Here is a 26,040-nt window from a genome sequence, read left to right on the forward strand (position 1 = left end):
CGCAGCCCTCCAATCCCTTTGCTCCAATCCCAACCTTACCATTAAGCCAGCGGATAAAGGGGGGCGCAGTGGTAGTCTGGTGCACTGACCTCTATACCGCTGAAGCCAAACGCCAACTCGAGGACACCTCTTCCTACTGTCCCCTCGACCATGACCCCACACCCCATCACCAAACCATCACCTCCCAGACCATACAGAACCTCATCACCTCAGGAGATCTCCCACCCACAGCTTCCAACCTCATAGTCCAGGAACTCTGCACTGCCCGGTTCTACCTCCTTCCCAAGATCCACAAGCCTGACCACCCTGGCCAATCCATTGTCTCAGCATGCTCCTGCCCCACTGAACTCATCTCTACCTACCTCGACATTGTCCTACCCCCCTAGTCCAGGAATTCCCCACATACGTTCAAGACACCACCCACGCCCTCCACCTCCTCCAAGACTTCTGTTTCCTGGCCCCCAACACCTCATCTTCACCATGGATATCCAATCCCTCTACACCTCAGTCCGCCATGACCAGGGCCTCCAAGCCCTCCATTTTTTCCTCTCCAGACGTCCCCAACAGTACCCTTCCACTGACACTCTCATTCGTTTGGCCGAACTGGTCCTCACCTTTAACAAATTCTCCTTTGAATCCTCCCACTTCCTCCAGACCAAAGGGGTAGCCATGGGCACACCAATGGGCCCCAGCTAAGCCTGTTTCTTTGTTGGCTACGTAGAAGAGTCGATCTTCTGTAATTACACCAGCACCACTCCCCACCTCTTCCTCGCTAGATTGATGACTGCATTGGCGCCACCTCGTGCTCCCGCGAGGAGGTTGAGCAATTCATCAACTTCACCAACACATTCCACCTTGACCTTAAATTTACCTGGACCATGTCTGACACATCCCTCCCTTTCCTGGACCTCTCCATCTCCATTAATGTCAACCGACTTGACACTGACATTTTTTACAAACCCACCGACTCCCACAGCTACCTGGATTATAACTCTTCCCGCCCTATCTCTTGCAAAAATGCCATCCCGTATTCCCAATTCCTCCGCCTCCGTCGTATCTGCTCCCAGGAGGACCAGTTCCACCACAGAACACACCACATGGCCTCCTTCTTTAGAGACCGCAATTTCCCTTCTCACATGGTTAAAGATGCCCTCCAACGCATCTTGTTCACATCCCGCACCTCCGCCCTCAGACCCCACCCCTCCAACCGTAACAAGGACAGAACGCCCCTGGTACTCACCTTACACCCTACAAACCTTCGCATAAACCAAATCAACCGCCGACATTTCCGCCACCTCCAAAAAGACCCCACCACCAGGGATATATTTCCCTCACCACCCCTTTCCACCTTCCGCAAAGACCGTTCCCTCCATGACTATCTGGTCAGGTCCACACACCCCCCTACAACCCATCCTCCCATCCTGGCACTTTCCCCTGCCACCACAGGAACTGTAAAACCTGCACCTCCTCCCTCACCTCCATCCAAGGCCCTAAAGGAGCCTTCCACATCCATCAAAGTTTTACCTGCACATCCACTAATATCATTTATTGTATCCGTTGCTCCCGATGCGGTATCCTCTACATTGGGGAGACTGGACGCCTCCTAGCAGAGCGCTTTAGGGAACATCTCCAGGACACCCGCACCAATCAACCACACCGCCCCAAGGCACAACATTTCAACTCCCCCTCCCACTCTGCCGAGGACATGGAGATCCTGGGCCTCCTTCACCATCGCTCCCTCAACACCAGACGCCTGGGGGAAGAACGCCTCATCTTCCGACTCGGAACACTTCAACCTCAGGGCATCAATGTGGGCTTCAACAGTTTCCTCATTTCCCCTTCCCCCACCTCATCCTAGTTCCAAACTTCCAGCTCAGCACTGTCCCCATGACTTGTCCGGATTTGTCCTACCTGCCTATCTCCTTTTCCACCTATCCACTCCACCCTCTCCTCCCTGACATATCACCTTCATCCCCTCCCCCATTCACCCACTGTACTCTATGCTACTTTCTCCCCACCCCCACCCTCGTCTAGCTTATCTCTCCACGCTTCAGGCTCACTGCCTTTATTCCTGATGAAGCGCTTTTGCCCGAAACGTCGATTTCGCTGCTCCTCGGATGCTGCCTGAACTGCTGTGCTCTTCCAGCACCACTAATCCAGATACAAACACGGGATTGGTTTGGGGCCTGGCTTTGCTGCTCCCCTCCCTTGTAAAATTTAGATTAGATTACTTGGATTAAAATAGATTACTTACAGTGTGGAAACAGGTGCTTAGGCCCAACAAGTCCACACTGACCCTCCAAAGAGCAACCCACCCAGACCCGTTCCCCGACATTTACCCCTTCACCTAACAATTTAGCATGGCCAATTCACCTAACCTGTGGCTGTTTCTCTTTATACAGCTGTTAGTGTTAATTGTTTTGTAAATTATAAATTGTTTAATAAAATTTTTAAAAAAGGGATTTCTTTCTTTCTCGGCTCTCTCCACCATGGGTCACCAACAACTTTACTTTTCCAACCCTAGGAAATTCAGCCAGGGCTCCCATTCATGCCGAATGTGCGAGATCTGGAAATATGGTCTCAACGCGAGCCACCAGTGCTTCAGACAATACACCAAAGACATCAGTTTCATAAGTTGAACGAAATTACAAAAGGAGCAAGAGTGCTTTCTAATTAATGGCGAATTGGAAATCTTAACGTGTTGAAGGACTTTTACTGCTTTCAGCTCAAAGAAGCAAATTTTTGTGATGCTCCATTTTTGTAACAACAAAATACGGATTCATAATATCCTCACTTCATAATCTCCTGACCCCGAGTTGGCTGGCCAGTGAACTGTACACGTGCAAATAAAGGGTGACTTGGTGATGGGTGTTGGCCCCTGGGCAGTTATTTCACCATACATGATCTTAACATTCTAAATATTCACTCCTTAAAACACCAATGTACAATGGCAGCAGTATGTACCAGATACAACTTGTACTGTGGCAGCTCACAACGGTACTTTCACCAGCACCTTCCAAGCCTGTCAACTCTATCACCTCGAAGGACAAGGGCAGTAGATACACAGGAACACCTGCAAGTTTCCCTCTAAGCCTCTCACAGTCCTGCAAGTTTTAGAAACAAAAACAAACTAATGGTGAAACTCAGCAGGTCTGGCAGCATCTGTGGAGAGAAAGCAAAGTTAACATTTTGAGATGACTCTCCTTCAGAACATGTAAGATTTAAGTTGGGTTTGGGAATCACAAAATTAAAAACCACACAACATCATATAACCTGGTGATGTGAGACATTTAACTTTGTCCACTCTAGTCCAACACTGGCACTTCCACATCTTGGGAATCACAGATGATCCAAAATAAAGGTCAAAGTTATACTTGGTTATTATGTGATTTATTAAGAAGCAACTTTTAAAATCTGAAGCACAAGCTAAGTAGACAGAAAAATTTCAATATATCACCGTTGGGAGTGGCTTTGGTATCAGACTCTTATCTCTTCATTTTGAGCCACCACCTCCTTTCAAGTCAAAGTGTTGGAAAGGTCGTTCCAGTTGTCCCCTGTCTGGTTAACACTGCGAACATTCACTTATTCACTTTAATTCTGAGAGCCAACTGCTTAATCTCTGTCAAATACTAGCTTCAGTAGTTCTGGCCTGTGTCCACAGGATATGTTCCCAAAGTATCACCTCCACCCTCAGGCAATTTTTGATTATCTTATGTTGGCAGCCATTTGTAAATTCCTGCCAGACACTTGCATTGGTGAGAGGGTACAATCTATATTGCCATGATCTTTATGTTACCTTGGTTCCTGATGGCTCGAACATCTGTGCTTTTTTTTTGAGAGAGAGAAAAAAGCTTATCAAGTGGTCTATTGTTTTGCCTACTAACTCCCTAATTGCCTGAAGTTATAAGGAATACCTTTGGAATTTGGGACCAAATTGCTACTCCTTCGTTGGCATTGGGACAAATCCTTGTAACACCCTCCGTTATCAGCACCATGGGCATAATGCACCATGGACTGCTGCAGTCCAAGGAGGTGGCCCGTTTCCTTTTCAGGGACAATTCATGATGGGCAATAAATGTTGGCCTTGCAAGCAAGATCATATCCTATTCAAGTGATGTAACAGCAGAAGTGCAGAAAACAGGTGAATAAACACCCTGCAGTATAAGCAGTATAAAACTGTTTTACTCCTTTATTTACTTTTAAGGTTTCAAAATAGATAATCAAGTTGAGACTCTTAATAAATCAGTTCAGAGATGTAGACTCATGGCCAAATATTTCCCCACCTGAAAAGTATAAAATTTCAACTACAATGTCAGAAGAATAACCAAACAAATTACAACAGAATGTCAAATCATTGCAGATATTCCTAGTAAACCACATGTGTCTGGCACTGAACTGTTATTGGGAATAAGTTTCGAATATGAACTTTAGGATGTGCCAATTGAAAATTACAGAAATAAATATTCAAACTGCTCAGTGTCAGCTATAGTTTATTTTCATTTTAAGGCTCTATAATATCGGTTATCATATTTCCAGATATTCACACAGCTTGTAAGTCTCAATGTAGCTTGCAGAATTGGGAAGTCAGTTAAATCTATATGAGCTGTCCATAATTGTGGAGAACATTAGCTCACAGTGGTTTCCAGCAGGTAATTCAAACTTACAGGGAACTGTTATACATCAGTGACAGTTTGCAGTCACTGTAATCTTAACTAGTTCATTCAGGCAGTGGATGCTTGGTTGAAGATTATCATGCAATCCTTGTGCCCCTACACTGGCAATTAAGTTATTGTGATGACAGATAAACTATGACATCTTAAGGGATGGAGAAAATGTGGGGCTTCCAGTGTAGGGGAGGTCAAAACTTCTTCATGGGCTTGGAGAAGGATAGAACAAGTGATAAAATAATCTTCCCACTATTCAAAGTCAGTGGCATTCTTGCAGGCATTATGGTGAAGAACAAGACCCTATGCTTGCTCATGGACATTGCCCTGGACTGCATCAAGATAGAGATCTTCGCTAATGTGATCCCAAAAACTATTGAAAATTCACGTGCACTGTGCACTAGTGAGTAGGGGTTGGTTACAAGAACTTGACATTTCACAGAATCATTCCATGTGCCAGGGTTGTGACTTCAGTTCTGAAGAAGGGTCAGTGGATTTCTCTGATTTCTCTCCACAGATGCTGCCAGGCCTGTGGAGATTTTCCAATAATTTCTGTTTATGTTTTAGATTTCTGGATGTTTAGATGTCTCAAAACTCTGTAATAGTTTGCAATTGAAACTCCACCTACATTTTACTATGATTCTCTTATGACAAATGCCTTTAAAGCATGAACACAGCTGTTTATTTCCCAGTGTTTTCAAAGTGTTTCATTTTAAGAAGGTTAATCCACATAGACAGGGATCAGAATATTGAAAGGGTTAAGATACTCTAGGCTTCGAAATTGTAATTAATATCAAGTTTGAAAAATCATACAAATTAAATCAAATTAAAAATAGATGCTTGAATTGACCCAAAGCAATGTTCTTTCACAATTCAGATCTGATCATCACTAACTCTTTGATTACACTTGATTATTAAAGCCATCATTCAGGCAAGTAAGGATGTGGATTCCCATTCTGGAGATTGGCAGTCAGAAGAGGCTCAACCCACTGAATATCAATTATATATAATTAGGAGACACAGCAGGTGACTCTTCCAACTTTTTTTTGCTATGTAAACAGCAGTATTTTAATCAACAAAATTGAATAAGAAAGCTTTTCAGGAAACATATATAAGGAAAAAGCATCGAATGGAGCAAATTGAATAATATTTTCCAAGCATGGACATTGACAAAAAAAGGCCAAATCACCTCTTGTCACGCATGCTGCTACGATAACAGTCTTACAAACAAAAGCGCTCTGTATCGGGAGTGACATTCTCTCACACATTTGACTCTTTCTTTAAATGTACAACAATCTTTGTTTTTTTCTCAAGGATATAATAACACCTGCTATTTATATAGCTTCTTACCATAGAGGCATGAAGGGAAAGAAGCCAAATGAGTCAGTATTACAAAGCTAGACCATAAAACTTGCTTTAAAAATACATCTTGGAGGTGAATTGGTAGAAGCATGTATGATGCAAATTCCAGAACATTGGCTTCAGATAGCTGAAAGCATTGCCACAAACAGTGTCAACAAGTGAAGGAACACATAAGCTAGAATTAGGGAAGCAGAAAACTTGGAAGGTGGAGATGAAGTATCAAATTAGGAAAGTCACAAATTAAGGAGGTGTAACCATGACTGGATTGAATGCAAAGATAAAATCTGGACAGTTATAGAACTGGGATCCTGGATAATTTAAATGAAAACAAGGTCAGTAGATGAAACACAAGAAAGTAAGGACAACGTTTTGGATAAGCTTGCATTCATGCAGGATGGAAGATGGGAGTTCTGCAAAGAAATTATTGGACTACCCAATTCTGGAAGTACCAAAATTTGTGGTAGGTGTTTCTAAGAAATGAGGTGCAGGCAAGTGGGAACAATTTATCATAAGTGATCTGATTGTTATTTTTAAACAATCTATTCAGACATATTATGACACACATTCAGGACAAATGGGATCTCACCCAAGACATTCTAGTTCAGAAGGACACTATCACTGAGCCATACAGCCTACAGAAGTGGACTGATACACTGACCAGAGATCCAAAATGTTCTCTGTGGAAAACAAAGACTAGTTATGTATATTTTCCCTCTTCACTCTCCTCCCTATCTCCAAATCATTGATTCTTTTAGTTTTGTGGAAGGTTATTAAATTTACTCCAAATTATGCCTGCAATGATGATAGCTTGAAGCACTTTCAACGGAATTATATCAATATTGATTAAACTCTCCATCATCAGACATAAAGCCAAAGTGCTTTCTTCTCAGTGAATCATAACATGCTTCAGCTACATCAAAAAGAAATTTTAGATAGGCAACTGTCCCGATGCATTTGTCTGTCAATAAAATTATTGACAGAAGTGACCAGTGCACAATCTATACAGAGATGAATCCCATTTTCACAGCTAGGGCTCTCTCTACCATGCTGTTTATTGACATTAATCTGTTCAAAACAGATTTAACAGTTAATTCACTCTCACTTTCATCACTTTTAATAAATAACTAATTCAGGTTCAATACAGAGTATATAAGAGTATGTGAGGAGTTGTACGAGACATAGCTGCAAATCAGGTGTCAACCTAGTGAAATGCAAACAGGACTAAATGCATGCCAAACAGGTGAAGTAGTCAGAGGTAAACAATCCTAAAACTAATGGAATAGTTCAAAGCCGTGCAGTCTTGTCACACCCACTCATGAAAAATGGTGTGCAATTAAACCACTAACTGGAGAAGGCAGATTTATCAGCATTCATCCTCATCTTCCACAACTGGATGCGCAGGACTACAGGGTTTAGATCTGACCCTTCAGTTGTGGAATCTCTTAGCTCACTTAGACCATCTGTCATACAAGTAATCCTGTTTTCTTGAATCACCAGGTTCAGAGTTCATTTTTAGAGTTCCTACTGCTGCTCCTGCACTCTGTATTGAACCAGGGTTGATCCCTGGTTGTGTGGTGATAATAATGAAAGGAGGGGATATGCTGGAAATGTAGTTACAGATTGCACTTTGAGAATTATTTTGTTACTATTCATGGCCCACAGTGGCTTATAAGTGTACAGCGTTGGTGGATTAGTTTGAAATCTACCCCACGTGACACAGTTGAATGAAAGTTGGGATTCAAACCCCTATCCATAGAGTATTAACCTGGGACTCTGGATTACTAACCCAGTGACACTGCGCCACTATCTCCACAAAGCTATCCCATTTAACATAATGGTTGTTCATGTCACATAATATGAAGGAGACTGTCTTCATTGTAAAGACGCAATTTGATTTCAACTAGAATGTGGAGCAGTTATCCACACTCCTGTGTCAATGCATCTGCGATACTTGGATTAGTGCCACAATTGATACCACAGAACCAAAAGCAGCTCTTACAAAAATCATGAACAACATTCTATGACTGGGCTACAATATATCTTGTTGACCTCTCTGTAATATCCAGCTACACCATCCCTCTCTCATACTCTTGTTTCTCCACTGTTTCAACTAATAGCCTCTCTTCAGCCCCACATTAGGATCTCATAAATCCGTTACAAGAGAGGACTGCATCAAAATAATTCCATGGAGAACATTCAATTTAACATGAAACAGCAGCATGATTAATGTAAGAAACATGAAAAGTTCACACTCTGCTCAAATAAGTTGAGACCTGACTACTCAGTGAAGAATGAAAGAATTGGTCACACTGAATGTGACTTTCTTTGTTATACTTCACAATGCTTCAAACTTGAAAAAAAATACTTAAATTACAAACATGGCTATTCCTCAAGCTAATAAGCACAAGAACATATATTCTAGAATTCTGATGGTAAACTACATTTTTGTCTATCAGTAAATTAATATTGTCCATCCAGTACTAAATTTGCAAGTGGGTTAAAAACCTCCAGTAGCCTTCGTACTTTATTGCAACCCTTCGTTTTCAAAGCAAGGAGCAACAGTTCATGACAGTGGCTGGAATTTTAAAGCTGCTCCATCAGAACATGTTTGTGGTCGATGGGGAGGGCGTAAAATCAGGTTGGATAGATGTTGAAGGCTCTTAAGTAGAAAATTAAAAGCCATTTGAGTTCTTCCTCCTGCCATCACTGGTATTTCACCAGTGGCAGCGCAACACACACCATGCAGTAATAGGTGCCAGCAGGTAAACTAACAGATGTTCTTGCCTCAGCATCCAGTTTATTCAAAAGTCCCATGAACAACAATGCCAATCCCTCCACAATGGTAATCAGCTGGTAACTGTTCCTGTTTAATTTCCCTGTCAATCCCTGATTCAAGATCGTGACTCCCAATAATTATCACTGGAGCCAGCCTAACAGGTGTCCACATAATCCGTTAATTCAAATTTGCATCCAACTTCCTTGAACATTCATGTGGGCCCTGAACTGCAGTCCCAGCAGCAGCTACTGCTCCCATTAGTGTTACTGTGACGAAAGTGATGAAAACATCTGATAGTTAACATCTGCATATGGCAGCATGTCCTCCAAGATGAGAGCAAAAATCAAAGTTACTTAACAACCAAAAAGTCAAATCAGCATTTCCAAACATGTGAATATGGACTCAACACAACCTTGAGGTGGAGGATGAGGTAATGGCCACAAGCAATTCAGTCCAGTAATTCTGTAAGATGAGAAGCACTCGAAGTATAATGTCATAACTACCACACTTGCTTCACACATTCGCATTTTCAAAACTTGCCCTGATGTAGATTATGTAACTGCAAGAGGTTTACCTAGCAGAAAGACTTACTGAATTAATTTTCCTGAAACCAGGGCCAAGCATGAACATTGCTTCAAAACAAGCTCTTTTTCTTTCAGCATAACACATTCAAACCTATGAAGTTAGGCCGTGCTCCATTATTGTTATGCGTGTGAAGACATTTGCAACAGGTAGATAAATGATCCTAGTCGCAGATCAAAAGTAGCTTTTAAACCGAGCCTATTTTCTGACAGCATGTAACAACACAATGAAAAATAATAAAAAGGCTTGTATGTTAATCACATGCCTATTTCTTTTCTAATCAATCTCAAAATTGAAACAATCAATGAGCATGAACTTCTGAAATCACTTTCCACAATGAATACAGAAAAGCGATTACAGTTCTGTGCCAGAATTGTTATTAAAATGTAACTGTAGTCTTAAATAAATTGAATACCTCAGCACTTGGGAAAGACAGTGAATTATTTTTTGAACAAGTCAAGCTGGAGCTCTCAGTTACTGAGGCCCAATCAATTTTACTTTCTATTATCTGTCCCAGCAAATATATCTGTATGTAAAATACTTTAAAGATGATTTTTCATTACATGCTCCACCTTAAAAAACTATCCAATTGATTACTAATTTGATAACAAAAAGCATCATATTACTGATAGTGCTGTACTCTTTTCCATGTGATCTGTTGTGAGGAATGCTTACTGCTTTCCTCACCATATTTCATATGATACCATATTTCATCAGTCAGTTTCACGAGCTGACCAAGCATAGATAGAGTTAGAGGCCGTTTTTGTGTACACTGGGCAAATTTAGATTAATTCATGTATTTGTAAACTGTGTTAATACTGTATCTGTCTGTAGTGTATAATAATTGCATAGATATATAATTAATCTAAAATATACAACAGGTGAGAGGACATGATAAACTTGTTATGATTGAAATACAAAGAGTTTAAAATTTTCTTTAAAATAGGCACATGTTTTTCAGCATTCACAGTGTAAAGTCAGTATAAAATTATTGTAACATGTCACTTAGAACAGAAAAATGCAAACTTCCAACATGTCCAATTTTTTGACACAATGATCAACCTTCTCAATCGCATTCCATCAATAAAACACTGCTGCACAAGGGAAATTTTAATGTAAGAGAAAGTCCATCACAGCTACAAACTGTAGGTTGCTACTGTTTAACACAGAAGTCAGAGTGAAACCTCGCAACAGAAGGACAATCACCGAAAGTTACTGCAAAGTCACTGAGAGAAGCAATTATCAGACAACAAATATTTTGTTACTAATGCAGCATTTCAGTTACATTCGCCTTTAATTTTTGAACTATAATTTTAAACATAACAGAGCGCAATTTGTTAGCTTCAATGTTGAAATGAAAGGCAAGTTGCATTCTCCAAGGTGAACTTCTCAAAAAGATTGGACTCAATGTATTTAAGTGAGAACAAATAGCAGTGGAACAAAACAGACTGAAGAAACACAAGAAATGAACAAAAAGGCAATTCCAAACCATAGACCCATTTAGCTCAAAATTGCAAACAGTACAAAAAAAAGCATAATTTCTGAGAAAATGAGGCATTTTCCTCATTTGCATTAAAGGGTTGTCATGTCACCCATTATTGTCCTAGCTCAAAGCTTCCACTCAAGCTCCTTCAATTTCTGCCTTACAATCCCATCCCTTTTCCTACCTATGTCATTGGTGCCTATGTGGACCGTGACTTGGGGCTGCTCCCCTTCACCCTTAAGGATCCCAAAAACACGATCCAAGATATCATGGACCCTGGCTAGAGAGCTGTACCTCATGGCTTACCCCTGGTAAGTCATCACACACCCACCCCGCCAACACTATCCAAAACGGTATACTAGTTATTGAGGGGAATGGCCAAAGGAGATCCCTGCACTGCCTGCCTAATCCCTGACTGTAACCTATCTACCTTTTTCCTGTACTTGCAGTGTGACAACCTTTCTGCAACTTCATTCAGTTACCCCCTCTGCTTCCCAAATGATCCAAAGTTCATCCAGCTCCAGCTCCAGTTCCCTAATGCGGTTTCCAAGGAGCTGGATTGGGTGCACCTCCGACAGATGAAGTCAGTGGGGACACTAGTGGTGACCTGTATCTCCCGCATTCTACAGGAGGAACATTCAACTGTCCTATGATTGCTCTCACCGCTCCCGCTGCTGCTGAAAACGGAGTATGTGACACGACCGGGTTACAATGTCCTCTTGTTCATTTAATGTTTTAGTTTATTTATTTTCATTGCTGTCACTTTTTTTTCTCTATCATTTCATGTACATTCTTTGCCATTTTTTTGGGAGGAATCTTACAGAGCCTATAAGAGCACAAACAGTGGTTTGTGGAGTGCTTAATTAGATGGGATATCAAAGTTTTGATTTCTGGATCGAAAGTCCCTGCAAAAATAAAGCAGCTGCACTTCTGAATTGTAAAGATTTTCAGTCTATAAAATTACAACTGCTGCATGACCAAGACAACTGTGCCTGACTTACTTATAGGTGCTGAGACTTGCAGGCCAATACTCTGAAGAATACATAAGATATAGAACCAGAAGTAGACTATCGGACAGTAAGTCTGCTCTGCCATTAAATGAGATCATGGCTAATCTGGTAATCATCAACTGCACTTTGCTTCCTTATTTATATACTCCTCACTCATTCAAAATCTGTCTCTCAGCCTTGAATATAACTAACAACCCAGGCTCGATGGTATTCTATGTTACAAAATTCACATATTTACAACCTCTTAATACCAGAAATTAATCCTCATTTGATTTAAAAAAGTGACCCCATGTTCTGAAATCATGCTCTCTGGTTCTAGACTCTCTCACAAGGGGAAACAACCTCTCCACATCTACCCTGACAAGCCCATTAAAAATCTATGTAACAATAAGGTTTCCTCTCATTCATTTAAATTCCAATGAGTACAGGCACAACCTCATACGAAAAAACCTTCATAACTGAGATCAACCTACTGAACCTTCTTGGACTGCCTCTAATCCAGTATATCTTTCTTTGGATAACAGGTCTGAAACTATTCACAATATTCCATCTATCATCTGGTGCCTTAGCTAATTTTAGCAACATTCCTACTTTTAAACTCCTCTATTCTTCCTGCCGAAGTCATTAACTTCACATTTCCACCCCCCCCCACATAATATTCCATCTGCCAAATTTTTACCTACACACTTAACTTGCCTGTATCCCCCTGCAGGCTTTTAAAGACATCCTTACCATTTGCCTTTCCACCTATTTTTATGCCTTCTACAAACCTGAATGTAACACATTAACATTGCTCATTCAAGTCATTAGTATAAATTTTAAATAATTGTCAGCCCAGCTCTGATCCCTGTGTCACTCCACTAGTTACACATTGCCATTTTGAAAATGCCTTCCGAGCCCAACTCCCTTCCTTCTCATAATTATCCAAACCTCTTGCCATGCTAATACAATAAATTTTTAAGGGGAGGAGAAAGATTTAAAAAAGACATGGGGGCAATTTTTTTTATATACAGAGAGTGGTTCACGTGTAGGATGAACTTGAGGAAGAACTGATTGCGGGTACAGTTACAATGTTTAAAACATATTTAGATAAGAACATGAAAAAGAAAACGTTTGGAGGAATATGGGCCAAGCACAGGTAGACAGGACTAGTTTAGTTTGGGATTATGATTTACATGGACCAGTTAGACCAAAGGATCTGTTTCTGACTCCATGACTCAACACCATGGGCTCTAGTCTTATTAAGTCACCCAAGATGCGGTACCATATCAAAAGCTTTATGAAAATTCAAACCTATAATATCCATTGCTTCCCCTATACTTGTCCCGCTTGTCACCTTCTCAAAGAATTCTAGCAAATTTGTTGGGCGTTATTTCTCTTTCATGAAGCCATACTGATTGTGCTTGATAATTTTATGTATTGCTAAATATTTTGCTATTATATCCTTAATAATAAACACTTTTATTTCCTAATAAGAGACATTAAGTTAACCATCCTATAGTTAACTGTTTTTGTCTCCTTCCTTTTTCACATAAAGATGTTGCATTGGCATTTTTTACAATCCTCTGGACTTTTCCAGAATTTACGTATCTTGTAAAATTACTAAAAGTGCATTCACTATCTCTGTAGCTACTTCCTACAACATCCGAGGATATATCGCATCAGATCCTGGGGATTGATTAGCCTTTAGCCCCATGAGTTTTCCTAGCACTTTATGGAAAGAAATCCCATCCTTAATTGTCTGCACTACATGTGGCTCCAGCCCCATGGCAATGTGGTTAACTCTTATATGCCCTCTGGGCAATGAGAAATGGACAATAAACACTGGCTTGGCCAGCGACACCCACAAAAAACACTTGCATGTTTACCCACAAAGTTTATCTTTTCCTTCGTTTTTTGGTCATCTTTTGCTAGTTCATAAAGCTCAGTTCCTCAGTGGAGCGAAGAAGGATGAGAGGTGACTTGATAGAGGTGTATTCGATGATGAGAGGCATCGATACAGTGGATAACCAGAGACTTTTCCCCAGGGCAGAAATGGCTATCATGAGGGTGCATAATTTTAAGGTGATTGAAGGAAGGTTTAGGGAAGATTTCAGAGGTGGGTTCTTTACAGAGAGTGGTGGGTGCGTGGAAAGCACTGAAGCAGTGGTAGTAGAGTCAGATACATGAGGAACATTTAAGCGACACTTGGATAGACACATGGATGATAGTAAAATGAAGGGTATGTAGGTTAGTTTGATTTTAGAGAAGGATAAAAGGTTGGCACAACATCGACGGCCAAAGGGCCTGGACTGCGCCGAACTGTTCTATGTTTTTGTTTTAAGAACACTTCTTTAAAACTCAACACTCTGGTTTACCGTTAATCTTTGCCACAGTTTTTTTTTCAGCTAAATGGCTGGTTAATGATAAGTGACGTACTCCCTTTCTTGAATCTGTGCTCTTCACTGGGATATGTCTTTGCTGTGAACCATGATCTACTTTCTTAAATATTTGCTATTGTTACTCAATCAGTTTTCTTTCGTGTTAAGCATGCTGAAATAAATTTTCTGATTCTGTACGTGGCTACATCTACTACAGAAGGTGTAAAACTCGATCTACTCTTGGGAAATAAGGCAAGGCAGGTGACGGAGGTGTAAGTGGGGTGACACTTTGGGCCATTGATCATAATTCTACTAATCTTAAAATAGTGATGGAAAAGGATAGACTGAATCTAAAAGTTAAAGTTCTAAATTGGAGGAAGGCCAATTTTGATGGTATTCGGCAAGAACTTTCAGAAGTTGATGTTTACAGGTAAAGGGATGACTAGAAAATGGGAAGCTTTCAAAAATGAAATAAGATGAGTCCTGCGACAGTACGTTCCTGTAAGGGTGAAGGGCGAGGCTGGTAGGTGCAGGGAATGCTGCATGACTAGAGAAATTGAGGTTTTGGTCAAAAAAAGGATACATTTGTTAGGAATAGACAGGATAGATCGAGTGAATCCTTAGAAGAGTATAAAGGCAGTAGGAGTATACTTAAGAGGGAAATCAGGAGGGCAAAAAGCAAACATAAAATAGATTTGGCAAATAAGTTAAGGAGAATCCAGAGGAATTCTACAAATACATTAAGGACTAAAGGGAAATGAGGGAGAGAAATACGGCCCCTTAAAGATCAGCAAGGCTACCTTTGTATGGAATCACAGAAGATGGGGGAGATACTAAATGAGCATCTTGCATCAGTGTTTACTGTGGGAAAGGATTTGGAAGATAGAGAAGATGAGGAAATAAATAGCACCCTCTTGAAAAATGTCCATATTATAGTGGAGGAAGTGCTGGATGTCTAAAATGGATAAAGGTGGATAAATCCCCAGGATCTGATTAGGTGTACCCTAAACCCTTTGGGAAGCTAGGGAAAAGGTTGCCGGGGCCTCTTGCCAAGATATTTACATCATCGATAGTCACAGGGGAGTACCGGAAGACTGGAAGTTGGCGAACATTGTGCCACTATTTAAGAAAGATAGTAAGGAATATAGGGACAACGAGCTGTTTGGATACTGAACTGGCTCTCAAGTAGAAGACAGATGATGGTGGTAGAGGTTTGATTTTCAGACTGGAGGCTTGTGACCAGTGATGTGCCACAAGGATCAGTGCTGCATCCACCGCTTTTCGTTATTTATATAAATGATTTGGATGTGAACATGGGAGGTATGGTTAGTAAGTTTGCAAATTACTCTAAAATTGAAGGTGTCATGTTCAGAGTACAATGGGATCTTCATCAGAAGGGGTCGCAGATGGAGTTTAATTTTGATGTGTGTGGGTGTTGCATATCATGGCAAGGCTTATCCGCTTAATGGTAAGGTTCTGAGGAGTGTTGCTTAACAAAGACACTTTGGAGTGCAGGCTCATAGTTCCTTGAAAGCGAAGTCACAGGTAGATAGGACAGTAAAGATGGTTTTCTCACGCTTGCCTTTATTGGTCAGTGCATTGAGTAAAAGAGTAGGGAGCTCATGTTGTGGCTGTACACATTCACCCTTCTGACACAGCAACCTACTTGCACATAGTAACAATGGCCACACAAGAAACAGTTGATAAATTGCGGCGCTGGAAGAAGCACAGAAGGTCAGGCAGCATCTGAGGAGCAAGCGAACCAACGTTTTGGGCAGCACCTTTCTTCAGGATTGGAGAGGGGCTAGGTAGGTGAGATAGCGATAGGTAGACAAGGGTAGAAAATAATGATGATAGGTCAGTGGGAAGTGTGGAGAAGATCAATGGGAAGGAAGGGGGGTTAGGTCAAGAGGGCTGATCTGAGTCAGAGGGTTGGATTTGGGATGGGGTAGGGGAGGGGAGACTTGGAAAGTGGTCAATTCGGTGTTCATGCCATGTGGTTGTAGGTCTTGGCACAGATGAGGTGTGGGTGGCCTTGTGTAGGTGATGGAGGAGGCCCAGAGTGGACATGTCCTCAGGGAAGTGGGAGGGGGAGTTGAAGTGGTTGGCCACAAGAAAGTAGGGTTAGTTGGTGCGTGTGGCCCAGAGGTGTTCCCTGAACTGTTCTGTGAATTTGCACTCAGTCTCTCCGATGTAGAAGAGAACACATCATAAGCACAGGATGGTTTATGAGCTCAGTTTCAATGTGCATCGATCCCTGAAAGTTGCCACCCAGATTGATAGGCTTGTTAAGAAGGCGTACTACGTGTCAGCTTTTATTGGTAGGCAGATTGTGTTTCGGAGCCATGTAGTCATGTTGCAGCTGTACATAACTGCTGCGGCCGCACTTGGAGTATTGCGTACAATTCTCGTTACCAAATCATAGGAAGGATGTGGAAGCATTGGAAAGGGTGGAGAGAAGATTTACCAGGATGTTGTCTGGTATGGAGGGAAGATCTTATGAAGAAAGGCTGAGGGACAAGCTAATCAGAGGATTAGATAGGGTGGACAGTGACAGCCTTTTTCCTCGGATGGTGATAGCTCGCACGAGGGAACATAGCTTTGATTTGTGGAGTGACAGATATAGGACAGATGTCAGAGATAGTTTCTTTACTCAGAGAGTAGTAAGAGCCTGGAATGCCCTGCCTGCAAAAGTTGTAGACTCGTCAACTTTAAGGGCATTTAAATGGTCACTGGATAAACATTTGTATGATAATGGTATAGCATAGGTTAGATGGGCTTCAGATCGGTTTCACAGGTTGGCACAACATCGAGGGCTGAAGGGCCTGTACTACACTGTGATGATCCAGGTTGAATAAGAAAGATTAGAGAATGCACAAGTAAATCTCTGCCCGATTTGGAATGACCGTTTAGGGCCTTGGACTGAGGTGAGGGGGGAGTTGGCGCAGGTTTTGCAGCTTGTACAAAGTTAGAGGAAGCTGCCAGGTGTGGAGGGGGTTTGGGTGGGGAGTGTGGATCTATGGAGTAAACGGTCCCTATAGAATGCAGAAACGGTAGGGAGGGAAATATAGTTTTGGTGGTAGGGTCTGAATATAGGTGGCGAAAGTGGCCAAGGATGATGTGCTGGATTTGAAGATTGGTGAGGTGGAATGTGAGGACCAGGGGGATTCTATTCTTGTTGGGGTTGGGGGGAGGGGTGGGGATCGACAGTGGAGACGCAGGAAATGGAGATGTTGTTGAGCGGACCATTGATCTCAGGGGAGAAAAAAATTATGATTCTTGAAGTAGCAGGACATCTGGGATTGCCTGGAGTGCAATTGTTCATCCAAGAGAGCAGATAGGGCCAGAGGCAGAGGAATTGGGAGTAGGGGATTGTGTTTGTACAGTGGAGGGGTGGGGAGTAGCCAAGATAGCAGTGGGGCCCGGTGGGTTTGTAGCAGATGTCAGTGTGGAGTTGATCACTGGAGACAGAGAGGTCCAGGAAGGGGAGGGAGGTGTTGGAGATGGACCAGATGACACAAGATACACAGAAAATAAGGTAAGAATAGGCTATTCAGCCTTTCAATTCCACGCTACTATTCATTATGATCATGGCTGATCATCCAACTCAATAGCCTGCTCCCATTTTTCCCTTTGCTCAAAAGAGACACTTGTTGACAGATATTCTTGAGGATTGCAGCAGGTAATTGACCAATTCCAACACTGAATCCAAATTCAGTAGTTGATTCAGTGGTTGTTCACTACCTTTGCTACCTCCATCCATCCTATTGGGAACACCTTCCTCTGCAATATTAGCAAACAGCACCTCTTGACTTTCCCTGTTGACTTGGAAGAGAATATGGACGGAGACAACGCTGTTGCATTGGTTTATGTACACTGATCTTTCCAAGAATATCGCACACTCAAGCAGATCAATGCCCTTACTGTGATACACAAGCTTCCTGTTAGAGCAAAAAGCTCTTAAAGAGTCTATATATGGCTGTTTCATTTTCAGCTGACAGCAGGTTTCACAAATGAAAATCTTTGTCCACCACTACATTATACCTCTTTTGCATGCACATTGCTGGTACTTTGAATTTAATTGTAATGGAGTGGGAAAAGGCAAAAAGAAAGAGTGGGAGTAGAGCTCAGGTCTGATTACAATATCAGAAATGGCTCACTGATGACAAAACATTGACCTTTAATCCGACACATCCATAATTTGTGTGACTCTAATTCATCCCCAATTCCTTCTTCCTCTTTCTGTCTCAGTCATTTTCTTTCATTGGAGTTTATCTTCATGAAATCAACAATATTCTGATCAATGAGGTCAAGCTAAGATCACTGCAATATTCCTCCATCACCATTGTTCAGTTCTTGAGCCGTCTGTAGCGTTATTTCGGTGGTGAACATTAAAGTGCATGAGCATTACTTATTATCAAATATACATTGCAGGTTTCTCTGGTCCAATGTGTGCTGAGGAAAGTGTTCACATCCTAGAAATGCCGAGGAAATCTTATGAAAATGGCTATGGCCTGGAGTATCTGCTCGTTTTCTTTGACAATCCTTTCTCAATCCCGACAAAACCACCAAAGAAGGTTACTGAACTTTAAGTAGAAATTACTTGTAGTGTATATCAAGTTTTCATGAACTTTTCAGTCAATTTTAAAACATCAAGTGAAGCACTCACAAAACAAGCTTTGAAGTTTAGCTGCTTCTGTTGACCGTAAAGAGTCTACTGGAGATATTTAAAAGATTTGGAATAGAATTTTATGTTTAATTTACGAAGTAACTGACTATTTGCCCATGATATTACTCGTGAATGGTTCTGTTTTTTCTTTTAAAGTTATTTTTAACAATTTAATATTTGATTGCACACAAGTGGTGCATGACAATGTAACTAAAAAGCCTTTTTTTTTCCAATAAATTCATTTTCAGTTGCACTAATCAAACTGTACATGCTTGCTTTTCCTACATATATCAAGGAAAAATGTAAATAATACAATAATTTAAAACAATAGGCTGGATTTGCACACAGATTGCCACTCTAGCCATTTTCTTTTACATAATAGAATAAAAATTTATTCCATTGTATTTTTACAAAATAATAGTGGTAAGTGTTTAAGTTGCAAACCACAGCACCTACATCAATGACAGAAAGCACAGGTAAGAAAAATTTTTTAAAGATTTAAGACAAAGTCCATCGTAGTTCAATTCATAGCTCCTGGGTTCGGGAGAAGATAGTACCACTGCAGAAAGCTGACAAAGACACCACTGAAGACAACTGTCATGCTGGACTGCTGAAATATTAGCCAGAAGCTGCTGCCAAAGCAGGCCATTCACAGCAACCACGAGGCTTTCGAGCAGCAGGATTCTGTGGAATCCCAAAGCCACCACAAACACCTAACTCATCAGTGATCCTGGGCCAGAAGACGGAGAAGCTACCAAAAGGGTTGCATTGTTGAGAGGAGTTTCCAATCAGTGTTCCTTTAGAAATGGAGAGCCATGCTTCCATTCTGACAGTTCTTTAATAGCACAGATCTGTCAGTGGAGGGAAAATCATGTCCGCTTTCATAGCAGTCAGTTATTAAATTCATATTGAAGGGCTGGCCACTCACAGTGACAGCTGCTGTCAAATAGTTGGTGCATGAGACATGCATGACTTTAGGATGCTGGGAAGGTAGGATGTCAATTGGATAGGTGATACATACGAGAAACTAATAAAAGTAGGCTGTTTGAACCTAACCCTAATCCAGCATTCGAAAGGTTATAGCTGATCTAATTTTAACCTGAAATCTACATTCCTGTACATCACTGATAATCTTTCATTATAGTGGTAACCATAAATCTATCTCTCGCTTCCTGAAAAATGTTTAAAGGTTCTGCATCCACTGGCTTTTGAGGAAGGGAATTCTAAAGACATACAACTCTAAAGAAGAAAACAGAAATTCCTTCATCTCTGTGACCCTTATTTTTAAAATATGAGTCTAGCTCTAGTTTATCACACAACAGAAAGCATAATTTTAAACTCCACCTGCTCAAGTCCCCTCAGCATCTTAAATGTTTGGGATGGTAGGTCCAAAGGGTTTCAGGGAGGTATAATTGGGCAAGTGTGGTAATGGTTGAATAGTTACTCAGAATTCAGATTATATTAAAGCAATATTACCAACAATTTTAAAGAGTTTCTGGCACATGTACTTCATCTCCATTTCAAGTCTATGTGAATCTGACAGCCTTCAAATTGATGAGAACCATTCAGCAAAACCTGAAAAATGTGAATAAAGCAAGAAGCATCTTCATATCTACAACAAAAATGAACATTTTCATCTCATCAGAAAAAGTCAAAATTGTGAATGCAGTTTAATCAGACCGTTCGTGATCTAAATCACATCATGCTGCTTATACTTTTGTAAAGTTACACTTTTGTGTTCTATTCTGGTGTTAATGTGTGTGTGTGTGTTTAAAATTATTTCCAGAGGAGGTATGTATAGGGGAGTTTAGAAGCATAAAACCAAATCAAGCAACATTATTTCAAATAAAATTTCAAATTTTCATTCCTTCCGTCTCCTTGTTATACAATCATCAACAAACCCATATTGAATGGCAGTGCAGGCTGTAATGCAATTGGACAGACATTTGCATCCAGGTCAGAAGGTTGTACGTTCAGATTCCACTCAAGGAAATGAGTGCAAATATCAAGGGTGATGTCCAGAGCAGTACTGAGGGAGTGCTACACACCTTAAGGTTAAACCATGGCCCTGTCTCTCCTTTCAGGTGGACAAAAGACCCAATGTCACTATTTGAAACCGAAGCAGAGTCACCCCTGATGTCTAGAAAACCTTTATCCCACAATCAGCACACTGCATTGTTGGTTGTGGGAGCTCGCAGTGCTTGACTGAAGCCTACAATACAATTGGAAACAGCAACTCAAAGGAAAACTTTCATTGTACTTTGGAAATTCTACAGCTGCCATTGATGTTATTTTCTGGCTCAAGGGTGCAAATGACTTACTTCTGTTTCTTTTCCCGCTTTTTAAGAGGACTTGCTATTTACGTAGATCTTTAACTGACCGACAGAAAGTATAGGAAGAAAAGATCAATAAGAGCACTTTTTGCTCACCATTTAACAAAATAAAACAGAAACAAGTTCTCAATTGCAGCTTTTATTTGAGAGGTAATATTGCCTTTTATCTCATCATATAGGTATACAAGATAGATCGCTCTCCATGCCAAAACATTTGTTAGTTTCTGATTACATGCATTGACAGATCCATCTGAAACAGCTCAGGCCAGAACAGGCTGAAGAAAAGGCCATCCAATGTTAAGAAATCAGATGAGAAGTGAAAGAATCTGACTTGTAACAGAGAAATCCTTAGGCTGGTCTAAGTTGGCAACTCCACTACTTACTAAGAAGCTTCTGCAGAACTCAAAAGGCATTATACTCACTGGGTCAGCTAACAGAGAGAAAAAATTATCAGGAGGTGCTCCAGATCTCTCTACCCAATTTGTATATACACTATAATATTGTTGACATCTGACTGAAAGTTGTTAAAATTCTACAAGTTTTAAAATGGCTGCAAGAGGCAGCACCCTATTATTTTGAAGTGCAGAGCGCTGTCGTGTCCAATCAAAGTTGGACATTTATTTAGTTCCCTAGAGTTTAGATTCCCTACAGTGTCGAAACAGGCCCTTTAGCCCAACGAGTTCACACCGACTCTCTGAAGAGTAACCCACCCAGACCCATTATCCTCTAACTACGGGCAATTTAGCATGGCCAATTCACCTGACCTGCACATCTTTGGACTGTGGGAGGGAACTGGAGCACCCGGAGGAAACCCACGCAGACATGGGGAGAATGTGCAAACTCCCCACAAACAGTTGCCCGAGGCTGGAATCAAACCTGGGACCCTGGTGTTGTGAGGCAGTAATACTAACCACTGAGCCACCGTGCTGCCCCCAAGCACCGTTATGGTGCTTTTAATATTTTAAGTTTTATGAAGCTGGTCATGGTTCTCCACCTCCAATTTATTTACAGCCATTTAAGTAAACACACTGCTGTGCACAACTATTTATGTACCTTTTATTACAGTATCAGAATTTTATTGTCATTGGAAATAGGGCAGATCCAGTTGTTCACACTGACATTTCCCAACTGAATTTGATGCATCAACATGCTTCGAATTTGTAGGCAACAATTAAAGTATAGTTATTCATGAACATTTTGTCGTAAAGGTCCATCTATTAATCTCCATTCTATTTTGGTGCCAGATTGACATTGATGCTCAGAGTACCAGCAGCTTTGAATCAGAAGTTTGTGAATTCAAGTTCCCTTTTAAGGACATATGCCTTACAATTTAAGCAGGCAGTATTCAACGTCTATGCTGCCTTGTGGGAGGTGCAATTTCAAATTGACATCAATTTAAGATCCCATTTGACTCCTTCAGCAGTACAAATTGAATCCAGTGGCTAACATTCCCACCTCAAAACATTAACTCACCAGAACCTGCTGGTGAGATGGTAATTCAGCTGTTCAAATTCAAGGTTATTTAGTATAAATGAATCAATTTCTGACATTTCTAAGAAACATGATAAAGTTCAAGTAATTTTTGTATGCATAACCAGTCCCTATAATCTTTCAGAATTGGAAGATTATGGGCTACAGATGATCAGCTTTCCGCTTTGATTATCTACGCTCTAAATGTTCTTCCTCATCACTTCCTGCAGTTCTTTGAATTGCAGAAGTTGCATTCCATTAGCTATCTTACACAGACTGAGCTGTAGTAATTAGAGAAATAATCATTATTAGGTTATATATTGATCCACATGTGTTATTGCTTCACATGTTATTGCTTCTTTTGGATTTAAACAATATTTAATTCTCAGACATTCTGATTATGCAGAAGACTGTGAAGCCATTTATTCTTTGGGAGACTGAACATACTTGACAGAAGACTGCTGAACATTGCAGTCTAAACAGGCTAAAGACAAAGCAACTTAGTTTAAACTAATTTTATTTTGGGCTCAACCCAGAGGCATGTTTGAACAGCATACTGACAGGATACAAAATCTGAATATGCAGAGTCCATGGGCTGTGCCAATCTCAGGCATGAATATGATTTTAACAGCATCCGGCAAAAATGAGGATAAATTCAGCTACCTAAAAACTGCCATGGTCTGATATGGATCTACACTTAATACAAACAAACCAAGTCACAAAGGGATGAATTAGTGATAGCGTGGGAATCATTATCAAAAAACAACTTGTGATTCGTACAATAATGGAAAGGCACACAATCGTTCTCTCTCAGTCTCTCAGGAACAAACAGAATTTTACAGTGTGATAGTTCCCTGAAAAATGACATTCACCTGTCCTTTGTGGAGAAGTCTGTGTAGAAAAATACCTTTGACCATAAGCCTATCAGGCAGCAGTCAGACCATAATATTTTCGAGGTCCAGTAGGAAAAAGGGATAGTCGATCTGGTCAGATGACTCCCTTGAACAAGTTATCAGTTACTTTGCAGAATGCCTCATCACTAGACTTATAAACAAAGTCATAAATTGGTTAGTGCCAAAAAAATCGTCCTGTCAGATCCTCCTCCTCAGAGGCTTGGCCATTCTGCATACTGTCCTCAAGGTGTTCTGATGTGAAAGAGACTTCTGTCCACTTGTTTACAGTCATGAAATTATTCACCATGGAAACAGACCTTTCAGTCCAACCAACCCAGATGACTTTCTAAACTAAACTAGTCCTGCCTGCCAACGTTTGGCACATATTCCTCCAAACCTTTCATATTAATGTACTTACTCAAATACCTTTTAAATGCTGTAACTGTGCTATATCCACCATTCTCTCTGACAGTTCATTCCACGCATTAACCACGCTCTATGTAAAAAGATTGCCCTCATGTCCTTTTTACATCTTTCTCCTCTCACATTAAAAAATATGCCACCGAATTTTGAACTCCCCCAACTTAGGAAAAAGACCTTTGTTAGCCACCTTATGATATCTAAAAAGTCTCCCCTCAACCTCCTATGCTTCAGTGAAAAATGTCCCACCCTATCCAGCTTATCTTTTCATAAGTAAAACCTTCCATTCCTATAAACATCTTGGTAAATCCTTTTTAAATCCTTTCCAATTTAATAATATCCAACCAATAACAGGACAATAGAACAGCACACAGTATTCCAGACGAGGCCACACTAACATGATGTGCAATTTCACCATGATTAGAGTCATAGAGATGTACGGCACGAAAACAGACACCTCAGGCCAACTCGTCCATGCTGACCAGATATCCTAAATTAATCTCGTCCCATTTGACAGCTCTTGGCCCATATCCCTCTAAACCGTTCCTATTCATATACCCATTCAAATGATTTCTAAATGAGTCTCCACCATTTCCTCTAGCAGCTCATTCCATACAGGAACCACCCTCTACATGAAAAAGTTGCCCCTTAGGTTCCTTTTAAATCTTTCCCCTCACACCCTAAATCTAGTTTTGTATTCCCCTTGCACAGGGAAAAAACCTTGTCCATTTACCTTATCCATGCCCATAATTTTGTAAACCACTATAGGGTAACCCCTCAGTGCCCACTGCTCCAGGGAAGTCTGGAGTCACATGAAAGCCATATGAGGTAAGTACAGTAGATTTCCTTCCTTAAAGGACATCAGTGAACCAGACAGCTTTGTATGAAAAATCAAAAGTGGTTATTTAGGTCCAGATTTTTTGATGAATTTAAATTTCATGCTCTGCCATGATGGGATTTAAATTCTCATTAAAGTCTGGTTGAAGATTTGTAGCTCGGGTGTCCATTGTTGTGGTTCTGTTCGCCAAGCTGGAAGTTTTTGCTGCAAACGTTTCGTTCCCTGGCTAGGGAACATCATCAGTGCTATTGGAGCCTCCTGTGAAGCGCTGCTTTGCTGTTTCTTCCGGTATTTATAGTGGTTTGTTCTTGCCGCTTCCGGGTGTCAGTTTCAGCTGTAGTAGTTTGTATGTGGGGTCCAGGTCGATGTGTCTGTTGATGGATGTTCTTGCCGTTTCCGGGTGTCAGTTTCAGCTGTAGTGGTTTGTATATGGGGTCCAGGTCTATGTGTCTGTTAATGGAGTTTGTGGATGAATGCCATGCCTCTAGGAATTCCCTGGCTGTTCTCTGTCTGGCTTGTCCTATGATGGTAGTGTTTTCCCAGTCAAATTCATGTTCCTGGTTGTCTGAGTGTATGGCTACTAGGGATAGCTGGTCGTGTCGTTTTGTGGCTAGCTGATGTTCATGAATGCGGATTGTTAGCTGTCTTCCTGTTTGTCCTATATAGTGTTTTGTGCAGTCCTTGCATGGTATTTTGTAAACTACGTTGGTTTGGCTCGTGCTGGCTATTGGGTCCTTTGTTCTAGTGAGTTGTTGTCTGAGTGTGGAAGTTGGCTTGTGTGCTGTTATGAGTCCTAAGGGTCGCAGTAGTCTGGCTGTCAGTTCTGAGACGCTCCTGACGTATGGTAGTGTGGCTAGTCCTTTTGGTTGTGGCATGTCCTCGTTCCGTGGTCTATCTCTTAGGCATCTGGTGATAAAGTTGCGTGGGTATCTGTTTTTGGCGAATACCTTGTATAGGTGTTCCTCTTCCTCTTTTCGCAGTTCTGATGTACTGCAGTGTGTTGTGGCTCTTTTGAATAGTGTCCTGATGCAGCTTTGTTTGTGTGTGTTGGGGTGGTTACTTTCATAGTTTAGGACTTGGTCTGTGTGTGTTGGTTTCCTGTGTACCCTTGTGGTGAATTCTCCGTTGGGTGTTCTCTCTACTAACACGTCTAGGAATGGGAGTTGGCTATCCTTTTCCT

General features: G+C 41.0%; 2 protein-coding genes across 5 annotated transcripts in view; one reads left to right on the plus strand and one right to left on the minus strand.

Annotated features, from left to right (window-relative positions):
- fbxl17 (F-box and leucine-rich repeat protein 17) overlaps nt 1-26,040 on the minus strand; it is a 749,949-nt gene that overhangs the window by 441,920 nt on the left and 281,989 nt on the right. The window lies entirely within an intron of this gene.
- On the plus strand, nt 2,490-2,639 carry LOC132826310 (small ribosomal subunit protein uS14-like). Its single transcript, XM_060842131.1, has one exon. It carries the CDS (start codon nt 2,490-2,492, stop codon nt 2,637-2,639), a length of 150 nt encoding a protein of 49 aa, XP_060698114.1.

The sequence above is a fragment of the Hemiscyllium ocellatum genome, chromosome 2, assembly GCF_020745735.1.
Source record: "Hemiscyllium ocellatum isolate sHemOce1 chromosome 2, sHemOce1.pat.X.cur, whole genome shotgun sequence".
Classification (NCBI taxonomy): domain Eukaryota; kingdom Metazoa; phylum Chordata; class Chondrichthyes; order Orectolobiformes; family Hemiscylliidae; genus Hemiscyllium; species Hemiscyllium ocellatum.